The 20300-nt window shown below is 44.5% G+C and overlaps 1 protein-coding gene across 3 annotated transcripts; it reads right to left on the bottom strand.

Moving 5' to 3' along the window:
- Window positions 1–417: 417 nt before the first annotated feature.
- Window positions 418–18651, bottom strand: TDRD5 (tudor domain containing 5). 3 transcript variants are annotated; one of them, XM_075096895.1, is made up of 12 exons: window positions 18617–18651; window positions 17780–18018; window positions 16327–16785; window positions 15389–15516; window positions 11778–11998; window positions 10669–10875; window positions 9025–9091; window positions 7850–8050; window positions 6458–6619; window positions 4287–4433; window positions 1693–1909; window positions 418–868 (listed from the first exon to the last, which is right to left on the bottom strand). In XM_075096895.1, exons 1-12 carry the CDS (start codon window positions 18622–18624, stop codon window positions 669–671), a joined length of 2256 nt encoding a protein of 751 aa, XP_074952996.1. In that variant the 5' UTR covers window positions 18625–18651; the 3' UTR covers window positions 418–668. The 3 variants fall into 3 exon arrangements, with proteins under 3 accessions (XP_074952996.1, XP_074952998.1, XP_074952999.1); XM_075096897.1 differs by having other exon boundaries at window positions 15389–15513; XM_075096898.1 differs by having other exon boundaries at window positions 16354–16785.
- Window positions 18652–20300: the final 1649 nt, after the last annotated feature.

Below are 20300 nucleotides of genomic sequence, written 5' to 3'. Positions count from 1 at the left end.
TAACAAATTCAAGCCCAAGAAGATTTCCTGACACAGGAACGGAGCTACATAAACATGGCCAACATCAAGCTTTCTGTCACTGGATTCTTCATAGATCTCATTCCACACCTGTTACATGGGATTCCTGACGCTTCATATGCATGGCATCCTAATTCATCAACAAATCAGAGTGTCTTCTTCTTGGGGAAGGAGATTTCTTTTCGCAAGTTACCAGCACTTAACACAGACTGAGGCCTGAGCTGGGATACAACCACCTCTCCTAACAGCAAGGACCATGTAGGGCATCCATGGTGTTAAAAACCAAAAACATCTCCCCACGCGATGTCAAAACTGCTCGTGCACTGAGGGCAGGAGGGGTAGGTAGCCGTTTTACCTCTCCTAAACTTAAAGGACATATAACACAACGTGACACATTGATGTTCTCCCAAACCATTACATTAAAGAGCAATAAATCAGTACAACACCAATACAACAAAACCAAACTATTTTCCTGGGAGTAAAAGCAACATTTGTCACGCACACTGGACACGTCTGAGAATATGTCAGACTTCAAGTTTTTCAAGGGATTAAACGTTTCTGAACAAAGAAAATGACAGCACGGTCATACAGAGGGCATTTGCTGCTCTCAGCAGCCTTCCTTGGCATCTGCTCCAGCTTCTCCCCTCTTCTCACACCTTCTTTCTCAGGCTGGGGAGCCACTGGAAGTAGTCACTGGAAGTGGCTAAGCGTGCAGCTGCCAACACCGCAGGCAGCGCGGTAGGAGGGACATACAGTTTCTGAGGTGGCCCTTGGTCAGACAGCTCAACAGCACTGCACAGGCCAACGGCAAGGCTCCCGGGAACGCCTTTATTCTTCATTTTCTCTTCACCTGCGTAAGGAGGGACACAGAAAAGAAAGATGGTATCTATATTGGCAACTCTAAGAGCTCCAGTTTAGACTGAAATCCCTTTTGCGTGGCCCTTACCAGGTCATGGCAAGCAGAGTTCCTACTGTACACCTATTTGATGAGCCCAGTCAGCCAGCCTCTCTCCCTCCCCTCCCAGTGCTCACCCCCCTCTTCCCAGAGGTGGGAAATCAGCTGTGTATTGAGTAGCTCCTGCCTAGAGAACTGGGTCTCCACTCCAGACAGAGGGCAGACAGCTCTGTTCCGAGGCACAAAAAGGTGCTGTCTTTGGCAAGTCAATATACCTCCAATACTGGGCAACTCTTGTAGGGGTGTTGTAAATCCTTTCATCGTTTGAAAGATGGAAGACGAACACCCACACGGGGACCTTGCAAGGTTAAAAAAAAAATGCTTTTGTCCCTTACGGTTGGGAGATTGAGAGACTCTCAGTATGAAATGAACACAGGCTAACGTAGAGAGTGGAGAAACAGAGACTTCTGCATGAAAGCAGCAGAAAGTCTAGAAAAGACAAGAAAAATCACCAGAGAGAGAAATAACCCTCAATTCCTTTGTTCCCATTAAACATTTAGAAAACCATTTTGCTGGACAAAGGTCAAACTGATGCACTGCATCCAGCCATTTGTTATTGTCACATCTCCATCCTGCAGGAATACCAACATTTTCAACTGTTCTAGCAAAGAAGCAGCTCCAGTCCTAGGACACCCAATAACGACTGCAAGACTCATTGCACAGTAACAGACTGCTCAGCTTTCTGCCGTGTTAAATTTTACTGACAAATCTATTCGTACTGTTATGGTTGTCCGGCATAAACGGTATTGCCATAAGTAGAACAGAGGGATGTACAGCTTCACGAAGTTGGGCCTTGTTGGAAAATCTTTCTATTTGATCAGTGTCATCTTGGTTCATTTCCGCTGGTTGCTTGGAGTAGATAAAGGAGGTGTACAAATCTTCCACTGACTTGAATAAGACAGCAGGCATTGAGGACTCTCCAAGAGAATGAGGTGTCTGCAAATGTATATAAAAAGCTCAGGAGAGGGTGTGATTAGTGCACACTCAGTTCATTAGCTGCCCTGATCTTTATTATCTCTCAAAGTCCACAAAGAACTGGAATGTCAGCAACTGGATGATTAAAAAAAAAAAAAAACAACAAACACAAAACCAAACAAACTACTAGTTACTCACAACCTTGGCCAAAGGGCAGCTTGTCCTGCACAGCAAGCTGAAAAGAGTGACAGATTATTACAAGATACAAATCATCATGTCTTAGCAAAAAATTAACAGCTGGCTCATCTCATAGCAGCCCCACACAGAACAAATGATAGCAATGATAGAGGGAGTTTCTGCAAGGGAGTGGGAATCAAGTTGTAGGAAGTCCCTCTGCATTTTTGCTTAAGAATACAAATTAAACTTAAGTTCCAGGGATCACGACTAGGGACTAGAGTAAAATTTGTATTTGTTAATTCAGCATGGAGGGGAAAAATAGTGAAACAATAGACAAGCAGCAGTTCACCTTGCCCAACCATAGCTGTTCAAAAATCAGGTGCTTGCTCTCTATGCTTCTTCTGTTGTCAAGGCAGCAGAAGGAAGGCATCCATCTTCAGAAGGGGTGAATCACCATCCAGAGGTGCTTCACCCACTGGTGAGTGTGTTCATAGGATTAGCCCAGATTTAAGCAGTTTAAACTGGACCCCACAAGGGGACCATGAAGCGCTCCTGAAGCAGCAGAAATTCAGTGCTGACAGGATGCCAGGCCAGAATAATTTGAATGACAGGCATCACCGAGTCCAATTAACTAGCTACTCAGCCTGATACCACCAGCCCACTGAAAACCTCTGCCTAACATGCAGCAAAAAACAGAGTGTTAGGACAACAAAAAGAACGAGGTTAAAAGATTATTATCTTCTCTTGCAACCCACACTATCCTTGTTGGGGGACAGGCAGTGTCACTGCCACTCCAGGGCAAAGCAGAAACAGGGTGCAAGGGTGGACACTAGAAACGTCCGTTAGCGCTTGGAAAACCTGGGATGGAAATAATTAAAAAAGGGATGGTTCAGTTTACAGAAGAGGCAAATGAGACAGGATATCCTAGAGTGTGCTGTGAGGGGCAAGTAGTAAGGTAGTATCTACTCTTCCTCCTGATTCACACAATTAAGACCACCACCACTGAAAAGGAAAACATGAGCAGTAAACACTGGAAAGGAGGGAATATCACTTCATGATGCTCTAAGTGCCACAAAACACTGAGGTCAAGAGATGAGCAGGAATCAGAGAAAGGAAATCTTCCTGTCTGCCCTCATAACTAGCTGACTGATGCATTTTCCACCCCCCACTCCACCCCCCTTATGTCTATGGGCAGGATTATTTTTCATCCCACAGTGTTCCTTAATAGAATTTTTGTCACTTCTTATAAAGACTGTGACAGAGATCACAGCCAGGGACAGAAGATGTGCCCAGGACTTCTCTGATCGAGTTAGGAAATTCCTGTGCTTTGAAACTCAGGTAGCTTAATATTTGCAGGGGAGCATTTAAGTCAGCTACAAGGACCCTATTGCTCTCTACCCACCTGCCTCCATTACATTATACTTTCTCCCCATACTTGCTCCCACAAACTTTCCTCTTCTCTTATTCCCTCAAGATCCTTTTCCCCAGCTTGCTTTCTATCCATCCCCTTCAGGTAACATCCCCTAGAGTCACCAGTTCTTCCAGCTTTCCTCCTCAGCCTTCTAGAAGGGGCTTTGTCTCAGCCACTATCAACCTCCAGATGTGTAAAGAGCTGTGGTTGCCCAAAACCTTGTAGGCACACTCCCATAGATTTGCAATTTCCAGCTCTGTGGCTCAACAAATCCTGAGCGAATCCAGAGCGGAGCATTTGCAAAATGCTATGCTGCAGGCCCTGTTAGATTCATCATTAATCACTATTTAAGAAGCCAACTCACAACACCAGTGCCACGTAATGCCTCAAATCACAGCCCAAAACCCAACCCTCCCAAACTCACTCTCCTAACTTGGGAAGAGAGGCCTGCGTGATCCAGAGTAGCCCCACAATCACTCCGTATTACTCCCAGTAACCCTCAGGACCATGAATAGAGGGGAAGTAGAGGAGTGAAGAAGAGCCGGGTTTGATTTATAAAGTGCTGAAAACATCAGTCTTGTTTCCACAATACTTTGATAGGCCAGTGGAGGATGAGTGTATCATCAGTAACACCAGAAACAACAGCAAAGAGGGAAACGTACAGCTCTGAGCCCATGCTAATAGCCAGTCATTATTTCTCTGTCAGTCACCATAAAAAAAAAAAATATGTCAAAGCCAAAAGGTTATTCAAATAATCTAAAAACAAGAACAACCCCTCCCAAAGGCAGTAGCTGAGAAAAATGCCCGTACCTTAACCACTGCCATTATCTCTGCAAGAGTTTCATTTGTATCCTCCAGTGCACTATCAGGGTCTTGGTCTGTTGTTCTTGGGACACTTACTTCATCCGAAAGTGGCTGCACATCATCCTGTGTCTCCTCAGCAGAGAGGTGCCATTGCTAAGGAGATGGAAAAGGTACAGCCAATGTCGGTAAAAGCAAGCAGGATGCACTGGAGCACATTACAGGGCAATCACACGACACCACTCAGAGGTTAACCGAGAGAGAAATGCAAAGGAGCTTTTCTATTCTGCTCAGAAGTTTTAACATTTCTATCTGGAGAGGTTTGGGCTACTTGGAAAGGACAGAAGGAACACGGGAAGGACAGGAAATAATGTGAACAAGAAACTAACTGCCACTTTTACCTTCTCTCCTCTACAGTGAAACTTATCACTTGGAAAGTACAGTTCTATTCAAGCGATGTTTTCTGATTATTGCTTGCTGCCTTCTGAGAAGTTTTACCGTGAAGAAGTGTCCTAATGTGGCAGAGCTGATAGAACGGTGTCCAGCATTTTTGCACTTAAGGGTCAGGGGACGGGGACAGGGATGGGATGGGACAACAGGGTGCTGTTAATACTGACAAGGCATATCTAAGATTGGACAATGCAAAGGGAGTTCCCCATTGCTTAAGAGGAGTTTTCAGAAAACGCTAGCTAAGCAGTAACAAGTGTCATATTAGACACATTTCATTCCATTTCAAAACATTTTGAGTAATTTTATAATTGACATTGTTGATCATGTTAGTGATGCACCAAGGAAGAGAAGGAATAGTTTTGGGCAGCTAAACAGAACAGCAGAGAAGAAAATGCTTAAAGTCTTATGCAAAGAGAGATCTAAAGGACTGCAATTTCTGGAAAAGGATTCTAAGACCCTTGAAATCAAACAGGAGAAAATCTGAATGCATTTACATTCCTCTAGTCTCCAAAATGGCAGCTACGTCTGACACTTACACACATGGATCTTGCTATAGTTAACCAGATTTTTCCATAAAAATCACAATAAGCTCAGATTTGCAGAGTCTATGTCACATTAATTTCTTCCAAAAACATGAAGATGCTGGTTTGAGACCTTCAGTTCAGACAATGTATTGACAGTGCAACACCATCAATATCCAAGATACACAGCTTATAGAGAGTTTCTCTAGCACAAAAACACCGTTGGCTGAAAAAAAATCCTAGGTAAAATGACTGCTTTACGAGTTATTAACATTACACTAGCTTCCACTTTTATTTCAGAGGAATGTCAGAAAAACAGCCCTGGAGCAGGCCCACTGCCGAACACTTTAACAACTGACATTTACTTGAAAGGTGCTTTGATCCCTGTAATAAAACACATAATGAAAATACTACATTTAAATAACACAGAAGAGTAGAGACAGTCACCTGTAGGCAAGCATTCCTGGTATTTCTAATGGTACTACATTAGATTGCGCTCAAGACCTGGGTTTTGTTACCTGCTTAACCCCTCTGTTCATCAATTTCTCTATCTGTTAAATAGCAAAGGCCTCCTCTTTTTAACATGCTCTGAAATCAAAGGAGTAAAGCAGTATTCAGATCTGGATATCACTCACCTTTAGAGATATCTTTTTAATAAAACTGTAGTTGTGTACAACCTTACCCCCTGCAACAATCAGGATTGCAAATTGTTTCCTTTCAGATAAGCTTAGAATGAGCAAGACCCTCAATGCAAATAATACACCACTAGTTCCTCCGGTCTTTTCCCACATTTAAATGATACCCCAAGTTACTACACATCTCCAGAGATGAGAGGGGAAACCACACCGCTTCTTGGCTCCTGGGTGTACAAAAACATGAAAATGCTAAACCAAACTGATCTCAAGAATCTGGTACAGGTCTGAGTTCTCAGAGTCTATTCTCTCTCTAACAGGAAAATTATGGTGCATACGGGAAGTTAGAGAAATCACTGAACACACAGACTCCCTGAAGTCTGCAAAGGGATCAGAGGACAAGCAGCTGGAGATGTATTTATGGTCCACATGTAATTGTTTTTATATTATGGTTCTGCTTGCTTTTTATAAACAAAAAATCCCCCAAACCCACAAACCAAACTCCACAAAAAACTGCATGGGGTTAGAATAATACACATCTACCAATGCCTGGAGCCAACTGCAGTCAAACTCCCACCTGATTGCACAGTTCATCTCCATCCAGTTTTGAGCTTGCTGTTTCACCATCTGCATCTAGGGATTCCTGCTGCAAGCGACGGTCTGGCTCCAACAGTTCGGCATTCTCCTGCTTTCCACTGGGCTGAACATACAAGGCTGAAGGATTCAGTTCCCTGAATCCCTAGGAACAAACAAAAAACCCACCCCACTACAGTCAAGAAAAAACCATGTTGTAAATACCACAAAGAATAAAAAGGATTCAGCAAATTTCTAATAGGTTTATACCACCCATAAGTTAGCTCCAAATTCTTGCAGAAATTGTCTTACTATGAAAATCAAATCCCCTCCCTCCAGCAACAAAATTACTCAGCAATGCTCCTCTCCCCCCAAAATTGGGCATACACATGCAAAAATACAATCTTAGGATCTATCCTGCCAACACGTTTGGCATCTACTGAATAAAACAACAGATACAAGTACTCTGGGCTGTAAAGCCTGACTTTCTGCTGAGATATAAAATTGTGCGGTACCTTTCTAAGGGTTTACATATTCACACAGTGCTTACTGAAACTGAGCTGAGACATGCAGTTAAATGACATAGATGGGCCTACACCATAAATGCTCTCTGTACATTGAGCCTTGGACAGACATATAAGTTGGAAGCCAGTGCAATCTACCATGGTTAGGCTGTCCAACCTTGCACATTTCACTGGCAAAGTAAGAGATTTTTTAAAACAAGACCATTTCTGTGATTCAGCTTAATGGCATAACCAATCTTTAATGCCTAGAGCAGAGAAGGCCAAAATAATTTAACTGTCCTGTTCCTCACTCAACTGCCGCCATCGCTGTGTAGCACTATTTTAAGTCAGACAATAAAATCTAATCCACTTGCTGTCAGTAATTGTTTGGATGAAGCAGCAGCCTCAACTTATGACTCACAAAACTTGCTGGAATTAACAATGGGTAGGGAAGTAACAAACATATCTCTTAACAACCTCTGAATTCCATTTCAGTTTGGCCTTATGCTCAAAACATCTATAGCTATTTCACTTTTCCATGTTATTTATACAAGATGTGTGTCAGCTCCAGATGAATCTGCAATACTAACAAGCTAATCAATTTTTAAAAAAGTCAAAGCCTTCTAATCCACTGTTAAAAGACAGGATGAAAATAATTCCTTCTACTAAACCAGAACATCTCTGCTGTATCATCAGATTCCACTTTAACCAAAAAGCAAGCTCTCACCACAGAGTTAGACACTGCAGGATGCAGTCACAAAATGGTAAAGCAAGGAATACCAATTTTGCTCTTCACAAAACTACTTGCTTCAAGCTAAAGATCCTCCCATCCCAGGCACCCAACTGATCCCTTTGCTGCCCTTCCTTTCAGCAGCACATGCCTTCCTCCTGACCTGGGAAGGAATGTTCTCTCCACAGACCTCAGCACATCCCCCATCCCTCAAAACAGAGTGGAAGTAGATATCCTCCTCAGTGGATGTGTCACACAGGAAGAGATGCAAAATGCCATTCACATATTCATCCACGATGCCCACAAGTAGCTTGGAACCACACAGCTTCTTGAATAGGAGAGTTGCTGCATTGGACCACATACCCTGAAGAAGAAACAAGAATATAAAGTTGCTATAAACAGATCAACATCCATCGCCTGAGACTTTCCCTTGTGGACACTTGTCAAAAAGGCAATTAAGCTGGGTCAGCCTAGGGGCAAATACAGGAAAGTCAGGCAGACAAGCTTCCCAGCATTGAACTATTTCTAACTACCCCAAAGCCTGCACTGGGCATGCCCTTTCTCCCTAAATACGTACTTCCAAAGATGGCTCAATGGCATTCATGAATTCACCAGTGATTTTATCACAATTGCATAAAATACAGTTTTTTGGGGTTTTTTTTGTTGTTTTGTTTTTTTAATTCTGGGAATCGTGTGATTATAAATGTTACTAGCATCAAAAGTTTTTAAGAAGCTACTAAGCCTCACCACAATGCAAACTGCGATTCTTAAACCCTCAAAAAAACAGAGGAAATAACTTTTTAAAAATATTGTCTTTACAACACAGAAGAAGCAACTCTGCTCACATGCTTTCCTTCAGACATTATATTTCTCAGGCTTCTTGACCAAGAGGTTTCCCAGCACAGAGGCAATTTCACGTGACCTCTATAAACCTTTGGCTATGGTGATTGCATCAAACCGATTCATTTAAAGTTCCATCACAGGAGAAATTTTTAAAACAGAAGGCTGGACCTACCAAGGCTTCAGAAGGACTATGGAGAACTACTGGCAGGGAAAGAAACAAATTTGCTCGTTCGCTTAACAGTAGCTATCTGTTTCTGCAACAATATAAGCAAGAATACTCTGTTCATAAGGAAAATGGACAGCAGAAGGGTGATCACTTGCAGAGAGAGACTTACACAGTGATACTCTGCTGAACTTAACAGCAGCAATACTGCTGTAAACATTGGTGGGACCTGCATTAATCCAAATGTTTGCCCTTATCAGGCAAAAAAGCCAACCTATACTTGGCAGCTCTCATACATACGTCAATAAATAAAACTGCACGTGAACACATACCTCCACAGGTTTTACCCACGCCAAGGAACATGGGATGGCCTGAGCAGGGAGCTTCAAGTAGCACCATCTGCAATACAAAACAAAGCCATTACAGAAAAAACAGAGCAAAGCCAGGCAGAAGAGCAGAACTTCCTCCTCTTCTGAGTTTTAAAATCATCTTGGGAACAGAGAGGCATGTATTGGATTTTGCACTTATGAATGAAACCCAACAGCAGCTTTGGAAAACACTCCGTATCCAGAGAATGGGCACAGCAGAAACACCAATAACAACTGGTCCTTTATGCCTTCCCTTGCCCAAGCATCTTCCCATCATAAACCCTTATGATTACAAAGTTATGGACAGAGGGCAATGACTTTTGAAGCAAAGCATGCCAGTGGCCAGGCATGAATAGAGGCAAATGAGAGGGCAGAAGCAAATATGAGAAAGGTACTGAATTGGAGAGGAGAACGAGTACCTCTGACACTGCGAACCCATCCCACTTGGACTGAAATCCATTCAGGAGGATGTTTAGATCCATTCACAGAACCCAGGAAAGAGGATTAAGGAGCTTGCCCCAAAGTGACAGAAAGTGGTGAGAGAAGACTGAGGAACGAAGGCAGAAACGGGAAAGGCTTTGGCCCAGAGTCACTGCAAGGGAGCGATGAACAGGGTTGATGAGCAATGGGCCTGGAGTGATCAGCAAAACAGGTCTTAATGTCACCTCAAGCATTAGCATGTAAGCAAGGAAGTGCCTGCAAGGCACCATTAATGGAATAAAAACCCAGATTCCTTCTAGGAAATCTGCATGCTGGGAAGCCTTTCTGAAGAAAGACAGGCCAGTCAGCCTCACCTTGATCCCTGGGAAGGCGATGGAACAACTAACCCTGTGAACCATTTCCAGGCACATGAAGGACAAGAAGGCAACTGGGAATAGTCAGCATAGATTCACCAAGTCATGCTTAACGAACCTGACAGCGTTCTATGATGAAACGACCGGCCTGCTAGGTCACGGGGAGAGCAGTGGGTATCATTTACTTTGACTTCGGTCAGATTTTTGACACTGTGTCCTGTATGATTCTCATAGATAAGCTAATGAAGTATGGGCTTGATGAGCAGTGAGGCAGGTCAAGAACTGGCTGAAGGGCAAGGCCCATAGAGTGGTGATTTGTGGTAGAAGGTCTAGTTGGAGACCAGGAAGTAGCAGTGTAGCCCAGGGTTCAATACTGCATCTAATACTGTTCAACATCTTCATTAACGATCCGGATGATGGAGGACAGTATGGAAGTGGGAGGAGTGGCTGATACACCAGAGGGTCATGCTGCCATCCAGAGGGACCTTGACAGGATAGAGAAATGGGCAGACAGGAACCTCATTGAGTTCAATGGAGTCCTGCACTTGGGGAGGAGCAACACCATGCACCAGTACACGTTGGGGGCCGACTGGCTGGAAAGGAGCACTTTTACTGTGAGGGCGACTAAGCACTGGAACAGGTTACCCAGAGAGGTTGTGGAATCTCCATCCTTGGAGACATTCAAAAGCCATCTGGACATGGTCCTGGGCAGCCTGTTCTAGATGGCCCAGGGTAGTCGGACAGGATGACCTCCAGAGGGCTCTTCCAACCTCAACTATTCTGTGATTCTGTCACCCAAGTGTAATTTACTTACTTGAGGAATCTCAGCCAAGACTTCCGGACAATTTCGAGGTTTCCATAATCTGGGTAGAAGACCTCTACTTCCTGGTCATTGATCACACGGTGGATGATAACACGGTACCACCATTTCGAGACCGTTACACAGCAAAGCTGTCCAGGCTGTACTGAAGACTCAGGCATGATATAACGATCAGAAACAAGTTTATTTGAGTAACAGTGTCTGCAAAAGATCATAATGAAAAACTGCTTGGTAGGGTGCAGGAGATGAACAAAGAGAAATACACAGGGTTTCAGGAGAAACCTGATTTCTCAAATTTCCCTATGACGTGAATTTTCAGGTGTCGTTTTAATAGATGCTTTACATGTCTGTTCTGCTACACTTAAACTGAAATGACAATAAAAAATGCAAACCCAAACTTTTAACATTAGGATGATATTCTTGGGGTCCAACAAAAAGTTAATTAATGGGGATTAATCAGGCTAAATAGTCATTCCGGTTACTAATGTTTAACATTACCTTGACATGTCAGTGCTTCTTATGATCCAGATTCTGGAGTACTGGATCATATACACAGTATCTGTCTGCAGAGTCTGTAATCACACTTACATGTGCCCCGCAGACATCAACCATTCACTTTGACACACAATTAACAGCAATTGTATCATTGTCGTGGTGGAATAGAATCCCAAATGCATAACGTAACCGACACAAACAAAGCCACCGATGGGGCTGTGCTTTCAAATGTAGGTATGACAAAGCCCTGTTACCTGTCACTTTCTGATAAGCGTTGGATATGGAAATAAAAGCCTTAACTGATCACAATAGCAACAGTAGCGCAGAAAACAGAGGTGCAAAGGAATCCTAAAGTTCCTTTCCATAACCTTTCCAGGCTTTTAAAGTTTAAGACTGTCTAAGACACAGACAAACAATCACGAATTGTTATTAAACATACTTTTTGCTTGCTAGTTAAAAGGAATGGGTAAGCATTATAACCAAGTGTTTCAGTAGAGCACCAGCATCTCTGTATCAAGTAATAAAGCCAACAGCTGGGTGCCCTGTTCCCTCAGGACAAACACACACACAATGGGTAGTAGTACTGAATCAGCATAGCATGTTCTCACCTCATCTCAATCATCATATCCTGCAGTTTGTCGGATGTTTCCCTGCTGCAGATGTGAATGTAGAACTGGCTAGGAGAGACAACGAATTCCACAAAGACTCCCACCAAGCATCTTCTCTCCAGTGGTGGTAAACTGCAAAGGCTTCTGTCCTGAACAGCATCTGGGGGGATTTCTGGAGTCATTATCAACTTGTCTAGTAGGGACTGCTCCAAATCATGAGGCTACAAAGGGATAAGAGGAAGGTGGCACTCAGATGTCTCATCATGCACTGAACACACATGACTGGCCTTTCTGTTAAGGTAAAAAAATAGTTCTGCTTTCCTGGGGACCCGTGAATTACTAAATAACAGAGAATCCCAACAAATTGTGCAAACTTGGATTAAAACTTTCACTGTGAAAGAAGGATTTATTTTCACACTCTCTCCCTTCTTTCTTTCTTTCTTCCCTCCAGTCTAAAGAGGGGTGCAGAAAACCATACCTTGTTCATATTCCTGCAAGGAATAAAGGAGAGGAATTGAAGTCATGTCACATATTTAGACAAAAGTATTGAATGGCTATTGTGAAAAAAGTAGAACAAAACATAAACCCACACCCAAAAATCCAAATTAAACACAATACACCTGTTTGTTGGATTTCACCCAAAAGATGCTATTTCCATGTTTCGTGACCATGAAAGAGTATGTGACTGAAGCAGGGAAAGTATCTGGAAATTATTCAAAAGAGACAGAAGGCACAAATATATCTCACTTTCACACTAGAGCTATTTCCCCAAGGATAAAAACAAACAAAACCTACAAATTCTGTTCTCTTTTCACTGTAAACAAACCTGTACGAGTGAGTTGTCAGCACAGCTTACGATTTTGCAGTATTCTTTTAACTGCTGTAAACGTTATTTTGCTTGAACTAGTTGTTCTGGTTTTGGCTGGGATAGAGTTAAATTTCTTCCTAGTAGCTGGTAGAGTGCTGTGGTTTGGATTTAGTGTGAGAAAAATGTTGATACCACACTGATATTTTAATTGTTGCTAAGTAGTGCTTGCCCTAGTTCAGGACTTTCTCAGCTTACCAGGCTCTGCCGGGTGCACGAGAAGCTGGGACAGGCCACAGCCAAGATAGCTGATCTAAACTGGCCAAAGTTATATTCCACACCGTATGGCATCATGCCCAGTATATAAGATGGGGGGAGTTGGCCAGGAAGGGACTGCTGCTCAGGAGCAGGCTGGGCATTGGTCAGTGGGTGTTGAGCAGTTGCATTATGCCTCACTTATTTTGTGTATTCTTTTATGATTATTATTATTTCCCCTTCCTTTTCTGTCCTATTACGCTGTCTTTACCTCAACCCATGAATTTTACTTTTGTTTCCTCCAATTCTCTCACCCATCCCACTGGGGGGGCAGGATGAGCGAATGGCCGAGTGGTGTTTAACTGCCTGTCGGGTTAAACTACAGCACTAGTGCGGATGGGAACCTTAATCAGACACCATTTACTTTCACTGCCTCAAGAGCTTGCCTTTGTGCCAGCAAACAGCACTCCTCCAATGATCAGATGTCAAAATTATTTCAATTTTACTCATCGTGAATATGCTACAAGTTACCACTGCATTATACATCATTCAATGTATGGGAAATTTGCCTTCCAGCACATACCGCATTGCTTGTCTGGCTAAATTCAGCTGCAAACAATAGGGTTTTGCAATACTGGCTCTTTTAACCATTTTTTTAAAGAAGCAGATGACAGTCTCTCCCACTGCAGACTGAGCAAGGGCTAATGCCCTTGAATTTTTTTTTTAGTTAAAAATGTCAACTAAAACATTGAGTTAAACAATGAGTTAACATTTTTGAGTTAAAGAGCAACTGAGGGAGTTCTTGCCTGAGCAGCAGCACCACCACCTCCAAAAACCCCTCACATTTCATATATTTCCTCAAAGAAGTGCCTGTGAATAGCCGCATTTCTAAAGGACAGGTTTGCTTCCAGAATGCTCTTCATATCATACTGTTAAGGGCACACATGATCTTTGTAACCTAGCTCACATGCTGGCTGTGACAACAGGCATTTCTGTGAAAGACACAGAAGATGTTTACTTAAAAACATATTTTACAAAAGAGCAACAAAATCATAAAAAGATAAATCAACAGAACACAGGGTAAAATCAGGCTTACAAGAGCTATGGCTTGCAAGACTGGCTAACTCTTTGCTCTAAGCTGGACTGGCAGCTGCCGGAGAGTGATGCGGATGGCACCTTTCCTTCTCCTCCGGGTGTCAATAAAAGCTGCTGAGAGCAACAGCTCTATACACTCTACCCTTCTCAGGGCCAAGCAGATTGACTCGTCCCTCATTTGTCCTTTATGCTATTAGGCTCTCACAACTGGACACTTTGATACCTTGCAGCAGGGTGAGGATTGGGTTGCAAATTTCCCCTCTACCGCACAGCATCCTGATGAACAAGTGTTTGTTGCACATGCAAAGTAACACATTCCAACCTGCTCTCCTCCCTTTAGGGATTTTTTAAAAACAAAATGTCGAACTTGGTGTTTCATGAGGAATACTCGTTGTACAAACGTCTTCCAAGACTTATCCTGGTAGTATCTTTAAACAGGTTCCCTTTGTGATATGTAAGAACAAAAATCTAGCTTGAGGTTGGGGTTACCAGGACCACACCCCCCTTTTTTAATGCTTCCCACAAGCCGACTTTGTTTGATCTAGGGGAATTCCCTGTGAACTTCACACCAAACTACAATTTCTTTAAAGGATCAGAACAGCCTGCCAAAAATCTCTAAATGGTATGTTTTCTGAAGTGCTGCACAAAGTCCAACTCACAGTCCTAGGCTTCCAAGTTCATCAGTGCACAAAACATCAAATTCAGGAACAATTTCTGGGACCATTTCCCTACCTACGTGCTCCAACCATACAGTTGCGTACAGCCACAAGACAAGTTTGGCAGACAAAATAACTCTCAGTAGGAGGATTTTTCCTGAGAAAAGTAAGGCCTAAAGATGTTCAAAGGAAAAAAAAAAAAAATATGAGGGGACACACATCTCCCAGTCAGGTTTGGTAGTTCAGAGCTTCTGTACTGCTCTTCTCCATCTCTTTCTAGAAATACAATGCTAAACAAATAAATCAAAATTTTCAAAGTCCAACCAAATAGTAGAGTTGAGGCAGCAGGAATCAAGATCTCTGAGGACCATTCCTCAGCTCTGTTACACAGCTGCTTGACACTTAGGCCCTGCCTACTGCAGCAGGGGAAATTCCACACAGCTCGTCTGAGAACAAAGTTATTAAAGTCCAATTACAAGTAAGTACACCAAAAGGTATCACCGCTTTTATCAGGGAGCGAGATCATGCTTAACTGACTCCCGATGATCTGCAACATAGATCTCAAGACCCGAAAGAGACAAGAAAAAAAACCTAGCCTGGACAGCATATAAAGCTATTTACCAGGTCAGTATGAGTCTGGTCACCTCCACACTCATCTAGAACAGGTACAAGAATTTTTAGAAGCAGCATCAACAACAGAAACTCAACAGAAACAAAAGCAGTAAGAAGAGTACCACGCTCCCCCCCCCCCCCCCCAATATAACATGATAAAGCTACAGATCACTCATCCAGCCATTTACTTGTTTGGGGCCATCATCCAAATGTACTGCTCGTGCTTCCACTGGCTCTGACTTCTCTTTTGCTATAAGGTGGAAGCTCTCTGTCTCATAGGTGGGTTCCAAAGGAGGCATCTCAACTACAGGTGCTGCTGTAAAGACAACAATTTGGTTGTTATTCTTTATTGGACTAACGCAGTGTTACATATTAAGCAGAAAGAGAAGACATCTGAAGAATCAAAGTCTGAAAACACTGGTGCTGTTTTCCTCATCTTTTGAGGATTCGCTTGAAAGACATCCTTCACTGTTATTAATACATTTAAAAAAAAAAACAAACCAAACAACACTTGCTCTTGTAAGTGTGCTAAGGGTTAAATCAATTGCTAGAATGATGCTAAAATGATTTTTTTCTCAGAAAAGTCAGGAATTTAGCAGGAACTATATGTGATTTTCTGCCTTCTCTCATAGCTGCTACGGGAACACTGAGGACATCTGCAGTCTCTAGTGTTTTCTTTTGTGGAACATCGTGGCTGTGCCTTTCAGACTAGTGCTAAACCTTCAATCTCAAAAAGCGCATCAGAAAGGCTTTACCAGCCTGCAGAGCAGATGTTGAGGAGATCCTTCTAGTTTTGTTATCTATTGCCTGGAACAACTACAAATTCCAGTCTTGCACTCATATTCAGAAAGTCTGTATTTTGAAAGGTCTAAACATGTCTTCCTTCACCTCACAACAAAGAAAGGTGGCAACCTGTAGAAAACTTCCCATTAAGCTCTCTGCTACCAAGGCAACTCCCTTGTGACACCTGCTTCTGCGCACCCTACAGCCCCTTTGTGCTAAAACCTAGGGGAAGCAGGACTACTACACCGACTAGAAATGCAGCAATATCCACCTGAAACACAGTTGCTTGGCCACAGCAGATGCAAGAGCTATGTGCTTTCAGTTAAATAACACAACGCCTCACCTCGCGGCACCTCTTCCTGCACCTCACCTCGCGGCACCTCTTCCTGCACCTCACCTCGCGGCACCTCTTCCTTCTCTATCTCACTTGCCAGGTACTTCTTCAGGGTCAGCAAGGAACCTGCTTTTGTCTGCTCAACTGCAATGATATCAGACACACTTCTGAGGACTTCAAACATGGAGAAAAATCCATATTGCGTGTATTGGAACGCCCGTCCAAAGCGTCTGAAGAAGGCCTTATCAAAGTCCAAGAGCAGAAGTGGTGAGGAACTCAGCAGATCCTGCAGCTCATCCTTGACTGTTGCTGGCAGGACGGGAGCCCTGCCCCTCTGTGGGAAACACTGTGGATTCTTAGATGGAGAAGCAGCATCTGCCTTCACAGCAGCGCTCTTCCGTGCCCTAGCACTTCTCCGCTGTCTGGCAACCAGTTTGGCAATCGATTTGGTGGTCTCATCTGCAATGGCTACAACAGAAAGAAATAAACTATTAGACTACAAAACAGCAAACCATTAAAAGCTCTACAAAAAGCTCCTTTCCTTTCTTTCCCCTTTCCCCACCCTTTTCAGAGGAAGGGGTCTCCTTCAAAAGCAATCACACTAAATTGTGGCTGATTTCCAGCATGGCAACCACTGTTTCTCTCCTTTGCAAATTGGACTGAACCAGATTTAACAGCCAACAAACAATCTGCACCCTCATTCCTATAAATCTAGATCCAGGTAGGAAGGCAAGTCAAATTCTTGGACACAGGATCAAAACAGAAAACCCAGCTGCTGCGAGTTTTGTTGGGAAAAGATTAAATGGCTCATTGCTCCCCTCAGCCAGAATCAAAGGAAATCCCCACTATAGAGCACCCACCCGCCCAGGCAAGGTCTTCCCTGGAGAGTAGCCCAGGTCTCTTCCATGCTTCTAAGCAACTTTTTCTTGTCTTACTATGGGACTCTAACAAAAAAAATTTCACCCTTCCCAATCAACTTTTTGCAGTTATCATTTTTTGTCCTCAGCTCTTCCCCAAAGAAAAGGAAAATGAAAATGGTTCTTCGATACAGACTAAACTTCCCATGGTGTCAGGTAGGGGAAACACCGACAACTTCCCCCAAGAGGCCCCATCCCTGGTTTTGGCTCCTGCTGTAGTCTGCATTTACAGGAAAAGTGAAGCTTACCAGTTCTAGTGTACCCATAAGAAATGTACTACAGTTTCTAAACTAAGTGGAGAATGCAAAATGTACGAAGATAACTAGAAGCCTATATGATTTTTCAAGAAGAGTACAAAAGCATGAAAAGGCAGATCAAAATGCAAAAGGAAACACCAAAGACAAGAATTTAAACAGAGCTATATGTGAAAAAGAATAACAGAGATACGCAACCTAGAGCTCAGGAATTCATCCCTGCTCCGGAGCATCACTTCATGCTAGTATGTGGTCCCAAAGAACTCCACCCATAAAGAAACAAAACCTCACCTTTGAGGACAAAAGTGCCTTTCTCATAAGGACAGACTCTGACAACTTCAGGCATATCTGCCACCAGCTCCAAGGTGGATCGGAAACCCAGGTCACGTAGAGGAAGAGGTTTGCCAATCATGGCCATGTACTCCTGCTCCAGCTGGTCTGGGGTTAAGCCCTCTTTGGCAGGCATTAGCAGCGATCTCACCTCTTTCTTCAGCACCTCCATAAGCTGCACCTGCTTTGACATGTCTGCACTAAAGGGGAAACAAAAGCAAGCAAAAACTACTCTCACCACAGGTGCTCAAACACAGCAGCAGACTTTTTACCACTTAGCAACTAAAATCTGGTGCAGGGAGAGGGCAGCAAGCCAACACCAACAGCCACTACCTACCAACCCCTGTATTTCTCTGCCTGCACCCCTGGTGCTGCCACCCTTCGGCATCCACTGTCCCAGCTAAGATCATGTCTCCTCCCGCATTCACTGCCTGTCCCCATGTGATCAAAGCCCCTATAAGTATTATGTCCCCCAGAGTATAGTGCACCCCTAAACTCTGCCCCAGGGACTGCCCTCTATAAACTTTGCCACTCCAGAGATCCCTGCATCCCTAAACCCCTGCCTGAGGATCTCCCACACCCCATGGGCTCGCTGCCCCTCACAGAGACACCCCCACACACACACACCCCCCATGAGCTTGCTTCCCCTCACAGAGATCTCTGCACCCCTTATACCCCTTACCCCCCTGCCTGAGGATCCCCCCCCCCATGAGCTTGCTTCCTCTCACAGAGATCCCTGCACCCCTAAACCCCAGCCCAGGGACCCCCTCCTCACACAGAGCCCCCACCCGCACCCACCACGCCATCCCTCCGCCACACGCACGAGCCACCCTCCCCGCCTCTTCTACGCCTGCGCGCTCCCTTTCCCGCCCTTCCGGGGCGCGAGGGCGGGGCGGGCGGTCAGGTCGCCCCCTAGCGGGCGGAGGGGGCCGCCGCCGCGGTTCCCCGCAGCGCTCGCCCCGCGGGGGGCAGGGCCGGGCCGGGCCGGGCCGGGCCGGGGGACCTGGCGCTGCCGCCCCGGGGAGGCAGCCTGGCCTTTGGGACCCACCCCCGGGGGCTGCACCAGGCTGCTGCCGCTGCCTTCCCATCGGGAAAAACGTTAGGTGTGCTTCCCGTCTGACAGGAAAAGTTAGCGTGCTGCGAAAGAGCCACAGACAAAAACCGATCAATTCCTTTAAGTAGCCTTGTATTTTTTTAGTCCCATCTGAGAAGAAAATCCACAGCAGAGACGCTGAGTGACTTTCCCAAGGCCAAAGAGCGCAGTGATCTAGGTTGCAATGGCAGTCATTTGAGAAACCTCAACAGTGCGGTTGATTTCGGCACGAGGATACGTTTCAATACAACAGGGGGGGACGAAGCTGCAGAATTTGGGACAGCAAAGGTTGCAAATCCATTAGCACATGCTCTCAAAGCATCGCCCCTGTCCCAAGGCAGCAGCCAAAAACATCCCCTGGGGACAGAGGAATCGGGACCCACTGGTTGAATTAAACATCAGACAAAACCAGGAAGTTTTGGGTTTGTAGTTGTTAAATATCCCATGGTGTTTCTGACAAGAAATCAACCAGAGCCTGTGCTGCCCAGCCAAAACCAGACCAGAGCCACCATTTACTGCTGCTGCTTCAAACATCACCTTCCCTTTCAGCAGCTGGAGACCATCTCCCCCTGCCCCATGCCAGCTGAGCAATAAACAAAAAGTAAAAAAGGTCTCTGGAGGTCTTCCAAGCCAAATACAGACACTGTATGAATTTTTTAATTATGGCCCATTTCCACCCAGCTTTCCTCCTCTGCCAGTAACCCTCTCCATCCATCGCTTCCCTGGTGACCTGCTGACAAGGCACCCAGCATGATGGAGCAGAGAAAGTAGGGAGCTGGTGTTCCTGCCCTCCCTGCCTGCAATATCCTCACTCTGGGTGGGCCACAAGTCTCTAATAAAATAGGAATCCATGAAAAAACAAGAGCAGCACCTCCCTGGCCATCTTCCCAGCTCTCTCCAGCTGCTCCTCCACACCAGAGGCTGGGATCCCTGAGCTCAGCACTGCCCCAATTGCCAGGGAAGTCACTGCTTTTTGTTCCAGCCTTGTCTTGCGGTAGTATGATTTCTAGCCAGGTGCTGGTTTCTTTAATACAGCCAGTGACTTAAAACAATTTAAGTGTTTCTTGCAGAGGTTTCCACAGATGTCACCACAGGCTCTGTGGCACGAAAAGAAAGAGCTCCTATGTTTGCTCTGCCATGCTACTGCTGTGGAAAACTAGGAAGGCGGTTAGGCACAAACTCTTTTATCAATTTTGATTCAACAGCTCTAACCCTGCAATGGCCTCCATGCTTTGCATCCATTCGGGAAAGTTCACAGCTGAACTGGGACCAGCTAATTTCCCCCCCTGCTAAAATGTGAGGTGACCTTCACATTTCGCTGCCTACATCCCTCCACTGTGCCAGCCAAAGGGTTTCAAAGGAGCAGAACAGCATCAGGTGCTACTTACA

The sequence above is a fragment of the Phalacrocorax aristotelis genome, chromosome 6 (assembly GCF_949628215.1).
Source record: "Phalacrocorax aristotelis chromosome 6, bGulAri2.1, whole genome shotgun sequence".
In the NCBI taxonomy this organism is placed as follows: Eukaryota; Metazoa; Chordata; class Aves; order Suliformes; family Phalacrocoracidae; genus Phalacrocorax; species Phalacrocorax aristotelis.
The sequence above is the reverse complement of the archived record's forward strand: the minus strand, read 5'-3'. Positions and strand labels throughout refer to the sequence as shown.

What these genes read in the sequence shown, in the direction of transcription:
- TDRD5 (XM_075096895.1), bottom strand. An exon ending in CGTGGGTAAAACCTGTGGAG is followed by an intron (nt 8,051 to 9,024) that starts GTATGTGTTCAC and finishes TTTCTTCTTCAG; the next exon opens with GGTATGTGGTCCAATGCAGC. An exon ending in TATGCCGGACAACCATAACA is followed by an intron (nt 869 to 1,692) that starts GTACGAATAGAT and finishes CTCCTTACGCAG; the next exon opens with GTGAAGAGAAAATGAAGAAT.